Source organism: Tupaia chinensis, unplaced genomic scaffold (assembly GCF_000334495.1).
Source record: "Tupaia chinensis unplaced genomic scaffold, TupChi_1.0 Scaffold000075_1, whole genome shotgun sequence".
Lineage (NCBI taxonomy): Eukaryota > Metazoa > Chordata > Mammalia > Scandentia > Tupaiidae > Tupaia > Tupaia belangeri.
Genome location: NW_006159535.1, coordinates 1,227,900 through 1,246,350, shown reverse-complemented (window position 1 = coordinate 1,246,350; position 18,451 = coordinate 1,227,900). Strand labels below are relative to the sequence as shown.

The following is an 18,451-nucleotide window of genomic DNA, read 5'->3' as shown; positions in this document are numbered from 1 at the left end:
TGTGCGTGCGTGCCCAAGATCCTGAGAGGAGAATGAAGGAGAAGGGATTGCGGCGTGACCATCCCCCCTGGGGGGTGGTTTCTCGCTTTCTGTCTCTATGTCTGTCTCTGTCTGTCTGGCGAGCGCACGCGCCCTACAGTGAAAATCTCTCAAAAAAAAAAAAGAATCAGTAGAGACCATCCGAAGCTGGAACCATGGTTTCTGGAGATGGCAAGCAGCAGCTGCAGAGAGCACTGCCTGAGAGAGAGGGGAAATAATCCCCCCTTTCTTCCCCAAATTGTCCTCTGATCTCTAAACACAACTGTCACTGGCTGAAGGGAGACAGAAGCTAGCTGATGCAGAGCTGGAACCACAGCCTGCAGAGGTCTACCCTTCTGTAAGACAGAGCAGACAGGAGAACCCCAGCAATGACTGGCCGCAATTACAAGCCCAGGATCAGTCCTCCACGCATGAGCCCCAGACACACATGTATCTTTTTTTTAATTTGCTACTGGGCATGTGCGCTCACCAGAGAGAGATAAAGAGAGAAACAGAGAGAGAGAGAGAGAGAGAGTAAGAAAGCAAGCCACCAGGTCCAGGACTTGAACCACGGTTGGCCATATGAGAGGCCAATGCTTTAAACACCAAGCCACCTGCTAGCCCTAATACACGTAACTTACCTCCCACTTGGCACAGACTTCTCTACTCTTTCCTTCCAAAGATAGCTTTACCTCCTCAGTTACATTATTTTTCAATTCTTCAATGGCTTTCAAATACTTGGTCAGACTTTTAGAATTGAAAATATATATATATATAAAAGAATTATTTTATTTAATTTTTATTATTCTTCAATTTGATCAGAGAGAGGCAGAGATGGAGAGAGGGAGAATGAGAAAGCAAGTCACCAGGTCCAGGACTTGAACTGTAGTCAGCCATGTGGGAGTCCACTACCTTAACCACCATGCCACCTGCTGGCCCTGAAAGTTTATTTTAAAATGTACTGTAGGGGAATCCTTAACAATAGTCATTAAATTCAGTTACATATGCATGTGTATCAGTATCTATGACATACACACATTTGTAATATTAATTATCATTTAGTGAACACAACCTCTGTGGCAGATGCTATATATGAACCTTTGCAACAACCCTGCCAAGTAGGTCGTATAATTCCCGTTTTACCAGCGAAGCTCCTAAAAATTAAGTAACTTAACCAGGGTTAGAGCTGCTAAATCCAAGTTTGCCACCAAAACTCACACCTATTCCATTCGGAAACTCTGTATGTGGCTATGTCCATGTTTTGATCCAGGAGCCAGCCAAGAGACCAGAAAACACTCTCAACATTTCATGGAGGGAATATTAAATACAGAAAACAGATCACACAAGAGATGAAAGCACGAGAAGGCAACCAGGACAGCCAGGCTATCTACTGATTAGCAAGAGCAGAAAGCTGCTTCTATCCCAGGGCTAAAGAATCAGTAGAGACAGGAACCGGCAGTTAGCGTAATGGCTATGTCGCTGGACTCCCACGTGGTCAACCGCGGTTCGTGTCCCAGATCCGGTGGCTTAAAACTCACGCCGGGCGCGTGTGCGTGCGTGCCCAAGATCCTGAGAGGAGAATGAAGGAGAAGGGATTGCGGCGTGACCATCCCCCCTGGGGGGTGGTTTCTCGCTTTCTGTCTCTATGTCTGTCTCTGTCTGTCTGGCGAGCGCACGCGCCCTACAGTGAAAATCTCTCAAAAAAAAAAAAGAATCAGTAGAGACCATCCGAAGCTGGAACCATGGTTTCTGGAGATGGCAAGCAGCAGCTGCAGAGAGCACTGCCTGAGAGAGAGGGGAAATAATCCCCCCTTTCTTCCCCAAATTGTCCTCTGATCTCTAAACACAACTGTCACTGGCTGAAGGGAGACAGAAGCTAGCTGATGCAGAGCTGGAACCACAGCCTGCAGAGGTCTACCCTTCTGTAAGACAGAGCAGACAGGAGAACCCCAGCAATGACTGGCCGCAATTACAAGCCCAGGATCAGTCCTCCACGCATGAGCCCCAGACACACATGTATCTTTTTTTTAATTTGCTACTGGGCATGTGCGCTCACCAGAGAGAGATAAAGAGAGAAACAGAGAGAGAGAGAGAGAGAGAGTAAGAAAGCAAGCCACCAGGTCCAGGACTTGAACCACGGTTGGCCATATGAGAGGCCAATGCTTTAAACACCAAGCCACCTGCTAGCCCTAATACACGTAACTTACCTCCCACTTGGCACAGACTTCTCTACTCTTTCCTTCCAAAGATAGCTTTACCTCCTCAGTTACATTATTTTTCAATTCTTCAATGGCTTTCAAATACTTGGTCAGACTTTTAGAATTGAAAATTATTAGTGCTTCCTAAGGGGGGAAAAAAAACACGCAAATGAGAAAATGGAAATTCATTATATAGCCAAATGTTCAAAGCTAATTTTTGTAGACCTTTAACAGGTAGAATCAAGAAGGAATACTCCAAAGACTATCTGAAGATTTACAGGAGACTTCTCTTTGTAAACTAAGGATGTATCCCTTTTGCATCTCTTGAATTCTCTTGACAAAAATTTACAAAATATTTATTATTTGACTGTAGTAACACATTTGATATCCTTTTTCTAAAACAATAATTATTTTATTTAACTTTATTTATTTATTTTAATTTGACCAGAGAGGGATAGAGTAAGAAAGAGGGAGGGAAAGTGAGGAAGCAAGCCACCAGGTCAGGGACTTGAATCACAGTCAGTCATGTGAGAGTCCAGCACCCTTAACCACCATGCCACCTGTGGTCCCCACATTTGATATCTTCATGACATTCAAAATGATTTTCACTACTCCTTTGATAAATCATTTAAAGTCCAGAGGCCAAACGATGGTGCAGTGGTAACCCAACACTCTGCTGACCCACATGGAAAGGTTCCGAGTTCATGTCTAGAGACCTCCCTGAACACCCAGGCATGCACGTGCCCAGGACTGGGGTTACCTGAAGGCTGGGGGTAAGGACCTTGTTGGAAGTGTCTCTCCCCCTCTCTGGCTCTTTCTATCTTTCTCTCATAGAAGAAATAAATAAAACTTTTTTTAAAAAAAAAGGTTTATTGGACAGGGTAATGCATCACTGGGAATGTTTCCTCTAAAGGTCTTAAATATTGAGTAGACAACCATTCTGCACAAGCAAAACAACACGAGTACATCAGCATGGATTACAGATCAGTGTTGCAATGAGACCAAAGTTTACAGCAGGGTTCATAGGGGAAATATTTACTACTGTGCACAAGCATGCGCTGCTACAAGGCGGCAGCATCACCTCAACAGCTTCAGAGTTCTGCTGGGGCCAACCACAGTGGCAGACCCACCTCTGGGAAGGAACAGCAGTAGACAGGGATAGGACAGGACAGCCATTCCAGGCATGCCTGCAATGCTGGCTGACTGGGAAGTTGCTCCTTCCCAGGTAACTCTATCAGGGCAGAAACTTAGCCGGGGTAACTGGAGGATGACAGAATAAACAAAAAACAGGTTGAGGCCTATGAAAGAGACAGAAAAGCTACAGGAGATGAGAAAAGATGAATGAAACTTTGGGGGAGAAGTAATGAATTTGCTCATCCACTCACAACACATGTGTTATGGGCTCGCTACATAAATGTACAACGCTAAGCTCAGGGTCCTTCCCTAAGGCCTCTGTGAGGAGCTGGACTCAGGGAGACATCCTGACCTATATACTGCAGGGAGCTCCTGCTGCCCATGTGTTCAAGTCCCAGCTGCCTCAGGGTAATACCTGGCAAGACAGGAATCTTCTGCTGTGAAAATATGTCCAATTCATTAAATACCACAGGCAAAAAGGGAGATGCCCTAGCCTCAGATTCCAAGGACGATAGATGGTCAAGGAGAAGAAGGTGTGAGAGACCTCCAACTCTTCTCTCTGATCAAGAAGAAACCTATGGGCCTTTTTTATTCCCCCTTGAACCTTTCCTGAGCAGATCCTACCCACATTCCTGAAATCTAGCCTAGAGGTTATTTTTAAAAACCACTGACTTAATTTTTTTTTAATGCTTTTACCACAGGGCATGTGCACTTGTCAGAGAGATAGAGAGACAGTGAGAGGGAAAATGAAAAATCACTCCCCAGGGAGGACGGCCATGCCACAAGCCCTTTTCCTCCAGTTTCTTCCTGGAATTTTGGGTACACACAAACACACACACACACCTGCCAGATACAGGATTCGAACCATGATTGGCCATGCAGGAGTCAAGCACCTTAACCACAATACCACCTGCTAGCCCCAAGAACTACTCATTTCTTACAGACATTTTAACACTCCCAGTAACTTGGAAGTAAACTTGGGGACAAAAAGGACAATGGGAATTGGTCAAAATTGGTGGCTCGCAATGTACAAACAGCTTAAGATCAAGCAGGTGAGGGCTCTTAAGGACATGAGAAAACCAATGTTAAAATGGCTAGTAATAAGAGTCCAGTTTGGTTTAATAATCCAGAAAGCTAAAACAGGGATAAGGCCCAGTAAAGAGATGGGGCCTACGTGAGTGAAGAAAGGCACCTTTCATACAAGCGTGGAACAATAGGACTGGGGTCATTGCCTTACCACATCTCTATCTCCCCACAATGCCTAGCTCACTTTAAGTGTTCAGTTAAGCGTGGTAAATGATGGAAAACATGAATGAACAAAAGAACACATATTACTCCACTTTTCCAACATGTCCAAAGGTAGAGACCTTGTTTTACTTTTGCTTCAAATCCCTCCGAGCACCTTCCATAGTGTAATAGTGAGTCTCTAGCCCAGCCATAGAGCAACAGTAACACAACACTCTGCAATGCTGGAGGCCATACAGAAGATCAGGGTTCAAATTCTGGGTCAATCTGTGCTCTCTGGGCATGCCTGTAATTCTAGCTGACTGGGAAGACTTGGGGGAGGATCTAGGTACAAGACTCTAGGGAAGTTGCTTGTCTGTCTATCTTTTCCCTTTTTGTGGGGGAGAGTGGGAGCATAGGGTGTGTGAACTAGAAAGAGGAAGACGAAGAAATCTCCCTCCAGGGAGAGTGGGCACACTGCATCCTTCTTTTCCATTCTCCTCTCAGAATTTTGGGCATGCATGCATTTGCACCGATTCTCAAGCTGCCGGGTCCAGGACTCGAACCATAAAACTGGCCATATGAGATCCAGCGCCTTAATCTCCATGCCACCTGCTGGCCATGATTATATCTTAATTATATCTTAAGCTGCAATCACTACCAAAATATGTAAAATCAACCTAGGACCTCTCCAGATATGAACCTAGAACCTTCCATTGTGGGGAAGGACTGTCTTATGATGACACCACCATTCAGCTGACTCAATGTTTACTTTTAATAGCCTCAGGGGGAAAAAATGTACAAATTGGGAAAATGGTTAAAGTTATAGAAACTTTGTACATAATTACAGTGAGGGAAACATCTTGATTTCAAACAAGATAGGTAGCTAATAATAAATATCCCACATTTGATGTTGAAAGGATTCCCACCTTATATTTTGAAATGAGGCCACTGGGATCCTCTCTTTGCCCAAGTAACTGCTCAGCCCTTGTGATGTACGATTCAAGCTCCTTCTGTACTTCCTCCACCTGCAGCCTGATATCCAGTGTTGGTGAAACGTCAGTTGAGTTGTTCATCGCTGACACAAGTTTCACCACATTGATCTGTGAAGGCAACAAACTCTCAAATTAACACTTGATCCAATGTCTTAGTCAATTCCTAAGTTAGTGTTTCCTCTGAGTAACAATTGGTGTTTTCCCACTACACATGGAAATATCTAGTTTATCATGTTTGTATTTTCCAATATGTTCCAAATTATAAAGAAATAAAATATAATGAGAAATAGTTTATTAAAACATTTTTCTTTCTTTTTTTAAGAGAGAGATTTTTGCTGTAGGGTGCATATGCTCGCCAGAGAGACAGAAAGTAAGAAATTATCCCCCAGGGGAAGATGGCCATGTTGCAATCCCTTCTCCATTCTCCTCTTGGGATTTGGGCCATGCATGCACATATGCCTGGTGTGAGTTTGAAGCTGCCAGGTCCAGGACTCAAACTGTAGTTGATTACATGAGAGTCCACCAAGGTAACCATTATGCCATCTGCTGGCCCCTTATCAAAACATTTCTAAGCTATAAGGCTATTAGCTCCTTTAATTCCCACACACTGAACACTCGGTTTTATAAGAAAATTCACTACATAACAAATATTGAAGCTAGGCCTCGGGCAGCCCTGTAACCTAATGGTTAAGAGAGCTAAATCCCAAATGGCTGACCGTCATTCAAATCCTGGCCCCAATGGCTTGAAAAACATGCCAGGTGCATGTGCATGCCTCCCTAAAATCCCAATTGGATGGCAAAATGAACGAGAGGGGATTGAGGGATGACCACACCCCATGGGGGATGATTGCTCCCTTTCCCTTACTCTCTGTGTCTTTCTTTTTTTTTGGAGAGATTTTTGCTATAGAGCACGTGCATTCGCCAGAAAGAGAGAGACAGAAAGTGAGAAATCACCCCCCAGGGAGGATGGCCACGCCACCTTCCCTTCTCCTCCATTCACCTCTCGGGATCTTGGGCATGCACGCACACACGCCCAGCGTGAGTTTAAGACACCGGGTCCGGGATTTGAACCACGGTCGACTACCTGAGAGTCCCGCGACATAGCCATTACGCTAACTGCTGGTCCCCTCTCTGTGTTGTTCTGGCAAGCATATGCATCCTCTTAAATGAGAGAGGAAGAGAAAGAGAACAAGAGAGACCTGGACTTTCTCTTTAGCTTCTTCAATTTTTGCCTGAAGCCCAGCTCTGAGAACATGTTGGAGGGAGTCCCGGCTTGAAATATTTTGTACATCCATTTGCAAAGTGTCTTCAGTTCTAGCCACAAGTTCTTCATACATAGAGCCTTTGGCAATAAGATGCTGTTAAAATAAATTGAAGTGTGATCACAATAAATGTTTGGATTATACGTTAAACATCAACCTTAACAATCTCACCAGTAAACAATAAAAAGTTAATTATCAATCCAAAATAAGGATAATTTGCAAAACACTGTTAATATAAACAATCACTTTGAAATTTTATATTAATACAATCAGATTCTGAGTAACAGTCTTTTATAGATCATTCTTTATATAGTAGTGCATCAATAAAATAAAAACTAAAAGTAATGCAATGCCAATAGAAAGAAAATTAGTTGAGAAAATAGTAATAAACATTAAAATGAAGTTGTTCTAAGTCAAACTAATGGAGAAAGGAATTCAATAAATGTTACTGAAGAAAATCGTTATTGGAAAATAATCTTAGAATCATGCACTACACAGCATTCCAAAATTAAATTCTAGATAGATAAGAAAATTATATATAAACTAAGAAATCACAAAGAGAAGAAATTATCCATGAAAATGTATCTGTTATCTGGGTGGGGAGGGTCTTTACAGATGTAAGAGTAGGGACAGACATGATTACATAAACATAGAAACCTAGACACAGCAAACAACTGAAACGTCAAGAATATTTGCCACAGAAATGAAAGTAGATCACAATGAAAAGAGCTTATATAATTCGTTGATAAAGGAAAACCCAAGATCCCAAAGTAATTTCTGAAATTACAAGAAAAAAAATAATATACAGGAACGGATGTCTAATGAATCTGTAAAAGACAACTCAATCACACATGTAGTACATGTAATCTAAGAAGTACAAATTAAGATAATAGCCAGATAACCACTTCTTAGTTCCCAAGTTAGAAAAAAAAAAAAATGAGTCACAGTCCAACAGGGTAAACCTTAACTGTCTGAACAGATAAAGCAAACTGTTTAAAAAAGAAAAAAATTTATAATATGAAGGTACCATGGCTATGTAAAATAAGAATAACATGTGTGGTATCAGCTATATAAACATTGATCTATTCATCTTAGGGCAGTGGAAGTACATTAAAATCACCACAGTTGTGGGGCCAGCAGATGGCAGGGTGGTTAAGGCACTAGATTCCCACACGGCCGACCACAGTGTGAATCCCAGCCCCAGGGGCTTGAAAATCACACAAGGGGTGTGTGTGTGCGCGTGTGTGTGTGTGTGTGTGTGTATGTGTGTATGCCTAAAATCCCAAGAAGAGAATGAAGAAGGGACTACAGCATGGCCAACCCCTCAGTGGGGGTGATTTCTCACTTTCTCTCTCCTGTCTCTCTCTAGCAAGCACACACACCCTATGACAAAAAGTTAAAAAGAAAAAAAAGAAAAGAAAGGTATAGAATGTAAAGAAAAAATTTTTCCTCCCCATCTCCGCTTAGTTGTCATTTAATCAATTATTTGCACATTCATTTTAAGTGCCACGTAATACACTAGGAGCTGGGTATAATGCAGGATCAAGAGAGAGTCATTTACATTTATTTGAAGAAATATAAACACATACGGCATATAAACACAACTCTTTTTAAAAAAACACAAATGGGAACACATTATCCGCACTGCTCAGCAACTTGTATTTCCTACATCAGAACACATCCTGAGCCAATATTTTGATTCAAATGAGAACTACTTAATTCTTTCTTAGCAGAAGTATATTTCAGTATGTTTTTTCACTATATGAGAGGTCTTGCTATTGTTTTGAAAATATTTTTCAAATTAAAAAATAAAGGTTGGGGGCCAGGTGGTAGCACTGTGGTAGCACAACTGGACTTACACGGGAAAGGTCCTAGGTTTGCATCCTGTGACCTCTCTGAGTGTGCTGGGCATGCGCACGAGAGCCCAAATGCCCGTGATCCAGGCTGACTGAGAACGGGTGTGAACTGTAGCATAAAGGCCATGCTGGGGGCTTCTCTCTGTCTCTCTCCCCTCTGTCTTTCTGTCTCCCTGCTTCATAAAAATAATTTTAAAAATTAAAAATAATGTTTTAAAAATTATTTTTTAAAGTTTGAATTTCCATCTGATTATTTTTTTCACTATAATAAACTCTAAATAGAGCAAATAAATAAATATTTAAAAAATAATAAAATTGGGGGACCAGCAGATGGAGTAATAGTTACATTGCCGGACTTTCACGTAGTCTACTGAGATTTGAGTCCCAAACCCAGTGACTTAAAAACTCATGCCAGATGCATGTACATGTGTGCCCAAAATCCAGAGAAGAGAATGGAGGAGACGGGATTGCAGGCATGGCCATCCACCCTCTGGGGGGTGATTTCTCACTTTCTGTCTCCCTGTCTCTTTCTGTGTCTCTGGCAAGTGCATGCACCCTATAGCAAAAATGTCTCTCAAAAACAAAAAAAAAATTAATTAAAAAAAGTAAATATAAATAGGAAAGCACTGGCAGGTGGTAAAGTAAGCTTATATTATATTTTCAAAGCAATACAAACTATCAGTCTTACAAATAATGAAAACACCAAGTACTGAAATATACACCTTTCAGAAATGCAGATTTACAAATATCATTAAATGCTCCTTTATTCTAAGACTTCCCATCTTGTAATTTACAACATGCTCTGTGGGTTTTATCACTGAGCTGGGACTCAGTTAAACTTCTTTCCCAGAAGAACTCAGGGCTGTTAAAATGCACACTTGGGTCCAGCAGGTGTCATCGTTAAGGGCGCTGGACTCCCACATGGCTTACCACGGTTCAAGTTTGCTTTTTCACTTTCTCTCTCTCTCTCTCTCTCTCTCTCTGGTCAAATAAATAAATAAATAAAATTTTAAAAAATAATTCTTAAAAAAAAAAAAAAACACTCTTGCCTCATTGCTTTTCAGTGAGCTGACTACCTGAGAATAAAGACTGAACAGAGTTCTAGCAGCACCAGTCGCCCTTCCTTCATCAAATAAGGAAGGTGGGACCAGCAGTTAGCATAATGGCTATGTTGCTGGACTCCCATGTAGTTAACCACGGTTCAAGTCCCGGACCCGGTGGCTTACAACACACCAGGCGCATATGCGTTCATGCTCAGGATTGAGAGAGGAAAATGGAGGAAAAGGGATTGTGGTGTGGCCATCCCCCATAGGGGGTGATTTCTCGCTTTCTGTCTCTCTGTCTCTCATTGTCTGTCTGGTGAGCACACACGCCCTATAGCAAAAACCTCTCCAAATAAATAAATAAATAAATAAGGAGGGAAAAGGGGGCTTAATCACAATGACGTCTTCCAGACAAAGATTGTATAATCTCATCTAGCCACACTGCTACGATCCATATGAGACTGTACTCACTCACTCATCTCCTCACTGCCCTGTGATGCAAAAGAATAACTGTAATCCCCAATCAGTAACTGAGAAATTTATTCAAGAACATTCATAAGATACTATCAGTGGTCCCCTGTCTTAAGCAAATGTCCGAAGGATAAGAATTCATTCAGTTTTTAAACTTCCAACAAAGAAAATTAAAACTGCAGGCTTATTATTGTTTTCTTTAAAACTTTTTATTTATCTTGGGACCAGCATGTGGCGTGGTGGTTAAGGCACTGGATACTCCCACATGACTGACCATGGTTCGAGCCCTGGACCTGGTGTCTTGCTTTCTCACTTTCTCCCTCTGTGTGTGTGTGTGTGTGTGTGTGTGTGTGTGTCTTTCTCTGGTCAAATTAAAACAAATGAATAAATAAATAATTATTTTAAAAAAAAGTTTTATTTATCTTAAACTGGTTAGTTCACATAGTCCATGACCATGAAAGTACTCTCATCATCCCTTCCACGCATACCTGCAAAGTGTCTTCCACTGAGGCATCCACATCATCTTGATGTCTCAGAAGATCCAACACAGATTTGGTTTCTGCCTCCCAGATTTCCACTTGTTCAATGAGCTTTTCAACCTCTTCTGCCATTTTCAGTTGCCCTGTGAATTCTTCATTTTCTTTTTCATGTTCTTCCCCAATCTGTCACATTCAAAATGATCAAAGAAAATGCCAACAATTACATTATGAAATAATTTTCCATTTCATAAAGTAATACCTCCTTCTGTCCTAGAGTGCTAATAAAACCCAGTTAAATGATATAGCATCTAGTCTGAGAACAACTGGTAATTACCCTTCAAAATATGTGTAGCATTTTATAGATTAAAAGGTTTGTGGGATAAGCAGTTGGCATAAGGGCTATGTCGCTGGACTCCCACGTAGTCAACCGCGGTTCAAGTCCTGGACCCAGTGGCTTAAACTCACGCTGGGCACATGTGTGTGTGTGTGCCCAAGATCCTGAGAGGAGAATGGAGGAGAAGGGATTGAGGCATGGCCATCCCCCCAGGGGGTGATTTCTTGCTTTCTGTCTCTCTGTCTCTGTCTTTCTGTTGAGCGCAAGCACCCTATAGCCTCTCAAAAAAGAAAAAGGTTTGTTTATATTTTCGTACTTAGTTATAGTATCGTTACTGTCAGTTAGATAAGATAATCTTATCTCCATTTTACAGGTAAAAATAAAAGTTAGAAAATTAAGGTAGGAACTTTATAAAAAAGCATTTCTAAAACTCATATACAGTTTAATTAAATACATCTGTCTGTAATAGTAGTTGTGAAATATGATTTTAAAAAGATTCGAAATCTTTTCTGGGAACCAGCAGATGGTGTAATGGTTATGTCACTGGATTTCCACATAGTCAACGACAGTTCAAGTCCCAGACCTGGCGGCTTCAAACTCACGCTGGCAGCATGTGTGTATGTGTGTACCCAAGATCCCAAGAGGAGAATGGAGGAGAATGGACAGTGGCAATCCCCCATGTGAGTGATTTCTCGCTTTCTGTCTGTTTCTCTCAGTCTCTCCAATGAGCAAAAATCTCTCTTAAAAAAAATTCTGATTAAGACTCTGTCAGTGGGCCCAGCAGATAGCCTGGGGGTTGAGGCACTGGACTCCCACATGGCAAACCATGGTTCAAGTCTCAAACCCGACAGCTTGTTTTCTCCTCTCTGTCACTGTCTCGTTAAATTTAAAATAATAATAATAATAATAAATGAAACTTTTAAAAAAAAGAGTTGACATACGAAAAAAATTATTTTAAAAATTTACATTCTGAAGGAAAGCTATGTAAGTTATTCTGAAAGAGGCACATTTCCAAAACCATAGATATCATATCTCACATGTGTGTGATTGTTTCTTCGTTTCCCATACTAACTTATAATCTTCCTTACAATCTAAAGTTTCCTCCCAAACTGTCCAACAAATCCAGGAAGAAAGATTATGTTTTTCCCCATTTTACAAAAAGGAAGCAAATACAGGAGCTTGCTAAAGGAGTATCCTAAAGCTGAACAACTACTCAGCAGTAATCTAAAGAAAATATCAGCTCAACTTCAACTGCTTGGGACTCATGGCTGTTTCTGTGTGTCTGAAATTCCATGTTGGAAAGAAGCAGTAAGCAGAATAAGCAGAGTTCCATGGTAAAGACCACTGACTGTAAGAAACCACTTAAGCATTTTCTGGAAAAGTCAGCATACAAGGGGAATTTAGAAAGTCCCCAGCAGGTGGAATAGTGGTTAAGGCTCTGGACTCCCACATGGCGGACTACAGTTCAAGCTCTGAACCCAGTAGCTTGTAACTCATGCCAGGTATGCGTGCACGTGTTCCCAACATCCCAAGAGGAGAATGGAAAAGGGATTGCAGAGGTGTAGCCAGCCTCTGGAGAGGGGTGTTGATTTCTCACTTTCCCTCTCTCTACTGTGAGTACAAGTGCCCTGTGGCAAAAATCTTACAAAGTAAGTTGTGACAATGTAATTATTAAAGTATGATTTTATTTTTCTGCTAAAAAGTTTAGAGATGCATGCATAGTTTTTCCACAAATGGATTTTATATGAGCTTTCTGAAGGCCCCTTGAACTTTAAATGTTATCCAGTAATTCATACATTTACCATATTTTTTATCTACTTTTTTGAATAGCAAAGTTAAATTATTTCTATTAGGTTGTCGGAAAAGTCATGACGCGTTTTTCTGTTTTTCTACGGAAAAATGCATCATGAGTTTTCCGACAACTTAATATATAACAAAATATACCAAGTATGACTATTTTACCTTTATATGCTCAGTGTGATTTCCAGGAAGCTCTATTGCCGTATCTGGTGCAACAGCAACAGTTGGCTTTTCTTCTTCAGACAGTAGAATATTTCCAGAACTGTCGAAAATAGTCTGGTCCTGTTTTTTAATAATTGGCAGTTTCATTTCCTATAAAAATTTAATTTCATGAAGTCTAATGCTCACATGACAAACAGGCATAATATATTCTATTCCATATATTCCATAGTCTTTCTAGTCAAACACACTGAGAATTAGCTCTCAGCAACAATGTCATAAGATATGGAATTTCCCATAAAACACATAAGCCTCGAATTGGTAAGAATAAGAAATAGAGGATCAGCTGGTGGTGTGGTGGTTAAGTTGCTGAACTCTCATGTGGCTAACTGCAGTTCAAGTCCCAGATCCGACAGCTTGAAAATCACACTGGACACTTATGTGTGCGTGCCCAAAATCCAAGGAGGAGAATGGAAAAAAAAGGGACTGCAGTGTGGCCATCCCTCCGGGGATGATTTCCTACATTTCCTCCCTCCATCTCTCTGTCTCTCTGTCTCTCTCTCCAGCAAGCACTCACAGCCTATGTCAGAAACCTTTAAAAAGAAAGAATGAAAGTAAATAACAGAATAATTTAAGTTGAAAAATATTAAAAGTCTGCTTTTCTTTTATGAAACACAGTGCTAAGTATAAAGGAGACGCCGTGTATGTTCCCAGGGAGGTAGGAGGCACGGGGCCAGCCAGGTGGTGGAGTGGTTAGGGCAACTGAATCACACATTGTCAAGTGTGCTGTCCAAGTGCCAGACCTGGTGTTTGGATCTGTGCACATGTACCCAAAATCCTGAGAGGAAAATGAAGAAGGGATTGTAGTATAGCTATCCTCCCTGAGGAGTTATTTCTCACTTTCCCTGTCTCTCTGTGGCAAACACATACATGCAGCCTAGCACCCTATACTAAAAACTGAAAAAAGAAACACACACACACACACACACACACAGTAGGCAAAAACAATGCTTACGTTATTCTTTACTACTCAACTAAAAACTACATATTAGAAGAGACTCAAGAATTAAAAGCTCTCTTAGGTATAAACATGTCCAAGAGAAATGAAAATACATACCCACACAAAAACTTACACATGAACGTTCACAGGTGCAACTGTTCATAACAGTCAAAAATTGTAAAGAGGGACCAGCAGATGGCATAACAGTTACATCACTGGACTTCACGTAGTCAACCCCAGTCCAAGTCTCAGACCGGAGGCTTAAAACTCAGGCTGGGTGGGACCAGCAGTTAGCGTAATGGCTATGTCGCTGAACTCCCATGCAGCCGACTGCGATTCGAGCCCCGGACTCAGTGGCTTAAACTCACATCGGGTGCGTGTGCATGCATGCCCAGGATCCGAGGGGAGAAAGGAGAAGGGATGGGCGTGGCCATCCCCCTTGGGGGGTGATTTCTCGCTTTCTGTCTCTGTCTCTTTGGCAAGCACACGCATCCTGTAGCAAAAGCCTCCCCCACATCCCCCCCCAAAAAAAAAAAAACTCAGGCTGGGCACCTGTGCATGCATGCCTGAGATACTGAGGAGAATGGAGGAGAAGGAATTGTGGCATGGTCATCCTCCCTGGGAGGTGATTTCTCACTTTCTGTCTCTCTTTCTCTATGGTGGGCACATGTGCTCTATAGCAAAAAATCTCTCTAAAAAAAAAAAAAAAGTAAAGAATCAAATGGACATCCACCAGTGACTAGATAAACACAGCGTGGTATATCCATACAGAGACTATTATTATGGGTGAGAAGTAACTAAGCACTGACACATACAACAATGTGGCTCAACCTTCGACATGATGCTCTGTGAAACAGCTGGTCAGAAGAGACCACGTTATGGACAATGTTATTCCACGAAGCATTCAGAACGGGTGGATCTACAGAGAATGGGTTGGCGGGTGCCTACGTCTGCGTGGGTTCAGAGGAAATAGGGAGCAAATGCGAATGGGGACGCTTTCTTCGGGAATGATGAAAATGTTCTAAAATGGATCTTGAGGATGGCTGCAGAATGTCGTGAATATACTAATCAACTCCTTATACACTTTAAATGCATGAATTGTGTGACGCATAAATTATATCTACATAAAGCTGTAACCTTTAATAAAAAGAACTTACAAGTTGAGTTTTTGTAATGAACTTCCTCCATCTTTTATTTAGCCTTCTCAGTTCTTTAGAAATAGATGACCCGACCTCATCACTGCTGACCTCAATTAAGAAATTTCCCACTTCATTCAAGGTATTATGTTCCACGTTCCATTGGGATAGTGTCTCGAAGGGAACCTATAGAACATACGACCACACATTTTAGCGACATAATATCCATCTATTAGCTGCGACTGAACTTCACCAAGGTTAACTCTAAGCAAAAGTGACCCAATGTGATGGTTTCTGCACAGACTCGGACCCACCCCTGAGAGGACCCGTTTGGTCTATTCCGCATCCCTAATCACTAATTAGCAGGTAGTCCTGGCCTTACATTTGATGCATCTTCCTTAGGGGCTGAGGACCCTGCAGCAGGGGTTCCCAAACTTGTTTGGTTCAAAATGTCTACATACTTTTATTTTTTTACAGACTCCCTAAGCCAGAATAATGACCTTCTAACGGTTCTGAATTTTAAGTAGTCAGGCCCTACAATTCAGTAGCGGCATGGTGTCCACAGAACACATGCTGCCGTGTGTCCCTCAAAACTCGTGTATGAGCCAGCTGCAGCAGCACAGCAGTAACACAAAGTGCACGATCCCAACGGAGGGAGGCTGGGCATGGACTAGAGTGTGGAGACCCTGGGGTGACTCTCTCAGTCTCTCTGATGTTCTTTTGGAAATAAATACATAAATATTTTTCTTTAAAAATTCTGCAGGTGGTGTAGAGATTAAGGCACTGGACTCCCACATGGCCACCCTCAGTCTGAGTCCTGGACATGGCAGCTTGAAATTCATGCTGGGTGCATATGCATGTGTGTGCAAAATCTTAAGAAGAGAATGGAGGAAAGGGACTGCAGCATGGCCATCCTCCCTGGTGGGGGGAGTGATTTCTTTCTCTCTGTCTCTCTCCATGTTTCTGGCGAATGCGCACACTCTATAGCAAAAATCTCTCTCTGTATATATAAAAAAATCTGCAGTATCTGGGCCAGAAGGTGGCAAGGAGGGTAAGGCACTGGATCCCCCATGGCTAGGTTCATGGTTCAAGTCCCAGACTCTGGCTTCAGAATCATGCTGGACATGTGTGCATGCGTGCCCAAAATCCCAAGAGAAGAGAAGAGGAAAAGGAATTGTGGTGTGGCCATACTCCCTGTAAGGTGATTTCTTGCTTTCTCTTTTTCTCTGGTGAGTTCAGGCACTCTGTAGCAAAAACTAAGAAAGCAAACAAAAAGCCCTACAGTATCCTGCAAGTTTGCTTCAGCAGCCCAAGGCATCTCAAAAGGGAATGGGAATTGCAGGCTTAGAATTGTGTTTCCCTCAGAATTTTGTACATTTTAACAGACGACTCCTAAGGCAGAAGAGCTGTTGGAAGCCACAGTTCTAAATAAATAAATTCTAGTATTAATATAGGTGACAAGGAGAAGTGTTCATTCACTGACCCCTAAGATGTTCTTTTTTACACTCTCACATACAACACAATTTTTCCTGTCATACAAATATTTTTGAGGCCAGCAGGTGGCATGATGGTTAAAGCACTGGACTCCCACATGAATGACCTTAGTTTAAATCCCAGACCTGGCAGCTTGCCTTCTTACTTTCTCTCTCTTTCTCTGTCTCTCTCTGATGTGCGTGTGTGCCCTATAGTAACTAAATAATAATAATAACAAATAAAATTAAATAAATAATTCTTTAGAAAAGCAAATATTTTCAGTTGAGTAATTTTAGTTTCAATTTGGAAAGCGTTTCATTTCAAAGGCTATCTGTATCCATCTGCAGCAGAGGCAAACAAAAGAAGAAAGAAAACCATCTCAGATGACCATAAACAGCACATTATATAAATAGCAAATGAAAAGAATAAGTTGTACTGACCTTTCAACCATTCCTCTCCATAGATATCAAAGGTATTTTGAGTTTCTCTGGAAACTCAGGAAGCTTTTAGAGCAGAAAGTTTTCTTTTAAAAAAAATTATTTATTTAATCTTTTAAAATTTTTTTTGCTATAGGGCACATGGGCTCACTGGAGACAGAGAGAAAGTGAGAAAACAAGCAGCCAGATCCAGAATTTGAACCATGGTCGACCAGGTGGGAGTCCTGCACCTTAACTACCATGCCACCTGGTGACCCAAGACCAGGAAGTTTTCAATCAATGGAAAATAAAACTGTAAAACCTATTAATTTGCTTTAAATGTGCCTATAAGCTTTCCAGTTCTTTAAGCCTTTTATTTTCTATCCACAGATCTTAGCACTATCTTCTAAAAGGTATGTTGTAAACTACACCTAAATAAAGGAATGTATGTGCATGTGTATGTTTATGTGCACGTGTGTGTGTGTGTGTGAGAGAAACCTACGATGAGGAGTAAATTTCCTTTTGGGAGTTATATTGGGAAGAGACTAAATAAACTCCTAAACCTTGGAGGGTTTTCCAGTAGACATGCTTACTCTTCTTAGGCCTCATAGCCATCTTCAGATTGAGGATTAGAGTCTCCAAACAAAATGAAATTTAAAAAGTAACATTTCATAAGACTGCAAATACCTCTTTAATTTGTTCCTTTTTTGTCTCCTCAAAACAAGCCTTTAGTAAGCGAAGGTTTTCCACGTATGTAGTCCAACAAGCCAGAACTTTTTGTAGAGTGGACTTCACATTATCTATATTTTTCCTACACACACAAATATCACATTCCAGCATCTTATATTGTTCACTAGTTTCCTGACATTCTCCAGCTACAAGGTTAACAAAACAAGAAATATTAGGAAACAATTTTCTATTAATAAATAGCACTGTTAAGTACTTTTATATTAATTGACAAACAAAATAATATGAAAAGTGAAAGCAAGACTTTACGAGAAAAACATCCATTTAAGCTAATTTCTAAAACATTGAAGTATAAAGAAAATTTAAAAATGCCCCTTTCAAGTGATGTTATCTGTATCAAAAATAACTGTAGTGCTTTACCCAAATTCTTATGAATTTCTTCACACTTTTGAAAAGATGTTTCAAGTTGAACCAAGAACTCATTTTCTTCAATAAATTTCTGGGGGAGAAAGAAAAAAAAAAAAAAAACATTGTCAGGTTTTACTATAGAATTTGCCAAGAATGAGATCAGCAGATGGCATAATGGTTACATCACTGAACTCCAGGGTAGTCAATGTAGTTCGAGTCCCAGCCCCAGTGGCTTAAAACTCACACTGGGTACGTGTGCATGCATGCCCAAAATCCCAAGAGCAGAACAGAGGACAAGGGATTACAGCATGGTCATCCCCCTCGGGTGATTTCTTGCTTTCTGTCTCTCCGTCTGTCT

The 18,451-nt window shown here is 41.1% G+C and overlaps 1 protein-coding gene across 1 annotated transcript in view; it reads right to left on the bottom strand.

Annotated features, from left to right (window-relative positions):
• The window catches only part of SYNE2 (spectrin repeat containing nuclear envelope protein 2), a 339,863-nt gene that overhangs the window by 248,697 nt on the left and 72,715 nt on the right, over positions 1 to 18,451 (bottom strand). Inside the window, exons 14-21 of the mRNA XM_006142397.3 lie at positions 18,106 to 18,184; positions 17,686 to 17,873; positions 15,131 to 15,295; positions 12,977 to 13,126; positions 10,690 to 10,863; positions 6,769 to 6,927; positions 5,504 to 5,677; positions 2,226 to 2,360 (exon numbers count right to left, since the gene is read on the bottom strand). Of these exons, the coding sequence (XP_006142459.1) occupies positions 2,226 to 2,360; positions 5,504 to 5,677; positions 6,769 to 6,927; positions 10,690 to 10,863; positions 12,977 to 13,126; positions 15,131 to 15,295; positions 17,686 to 17,873; positions 18,106 to 18,184 (1,224 nt within the window). The remainder of the gene's footprint in view (positions 1 to 2,225; positions 2,361 to 5,503; positions 5,678 to 6,768; positions 6,928 to 10,689; positions 10,864 to 12,976; positions 13,127 to 15,130; positions 15,296 to 17,685; positions 17,874 to 18,105; positions 18,185 to 18,451) is intronic.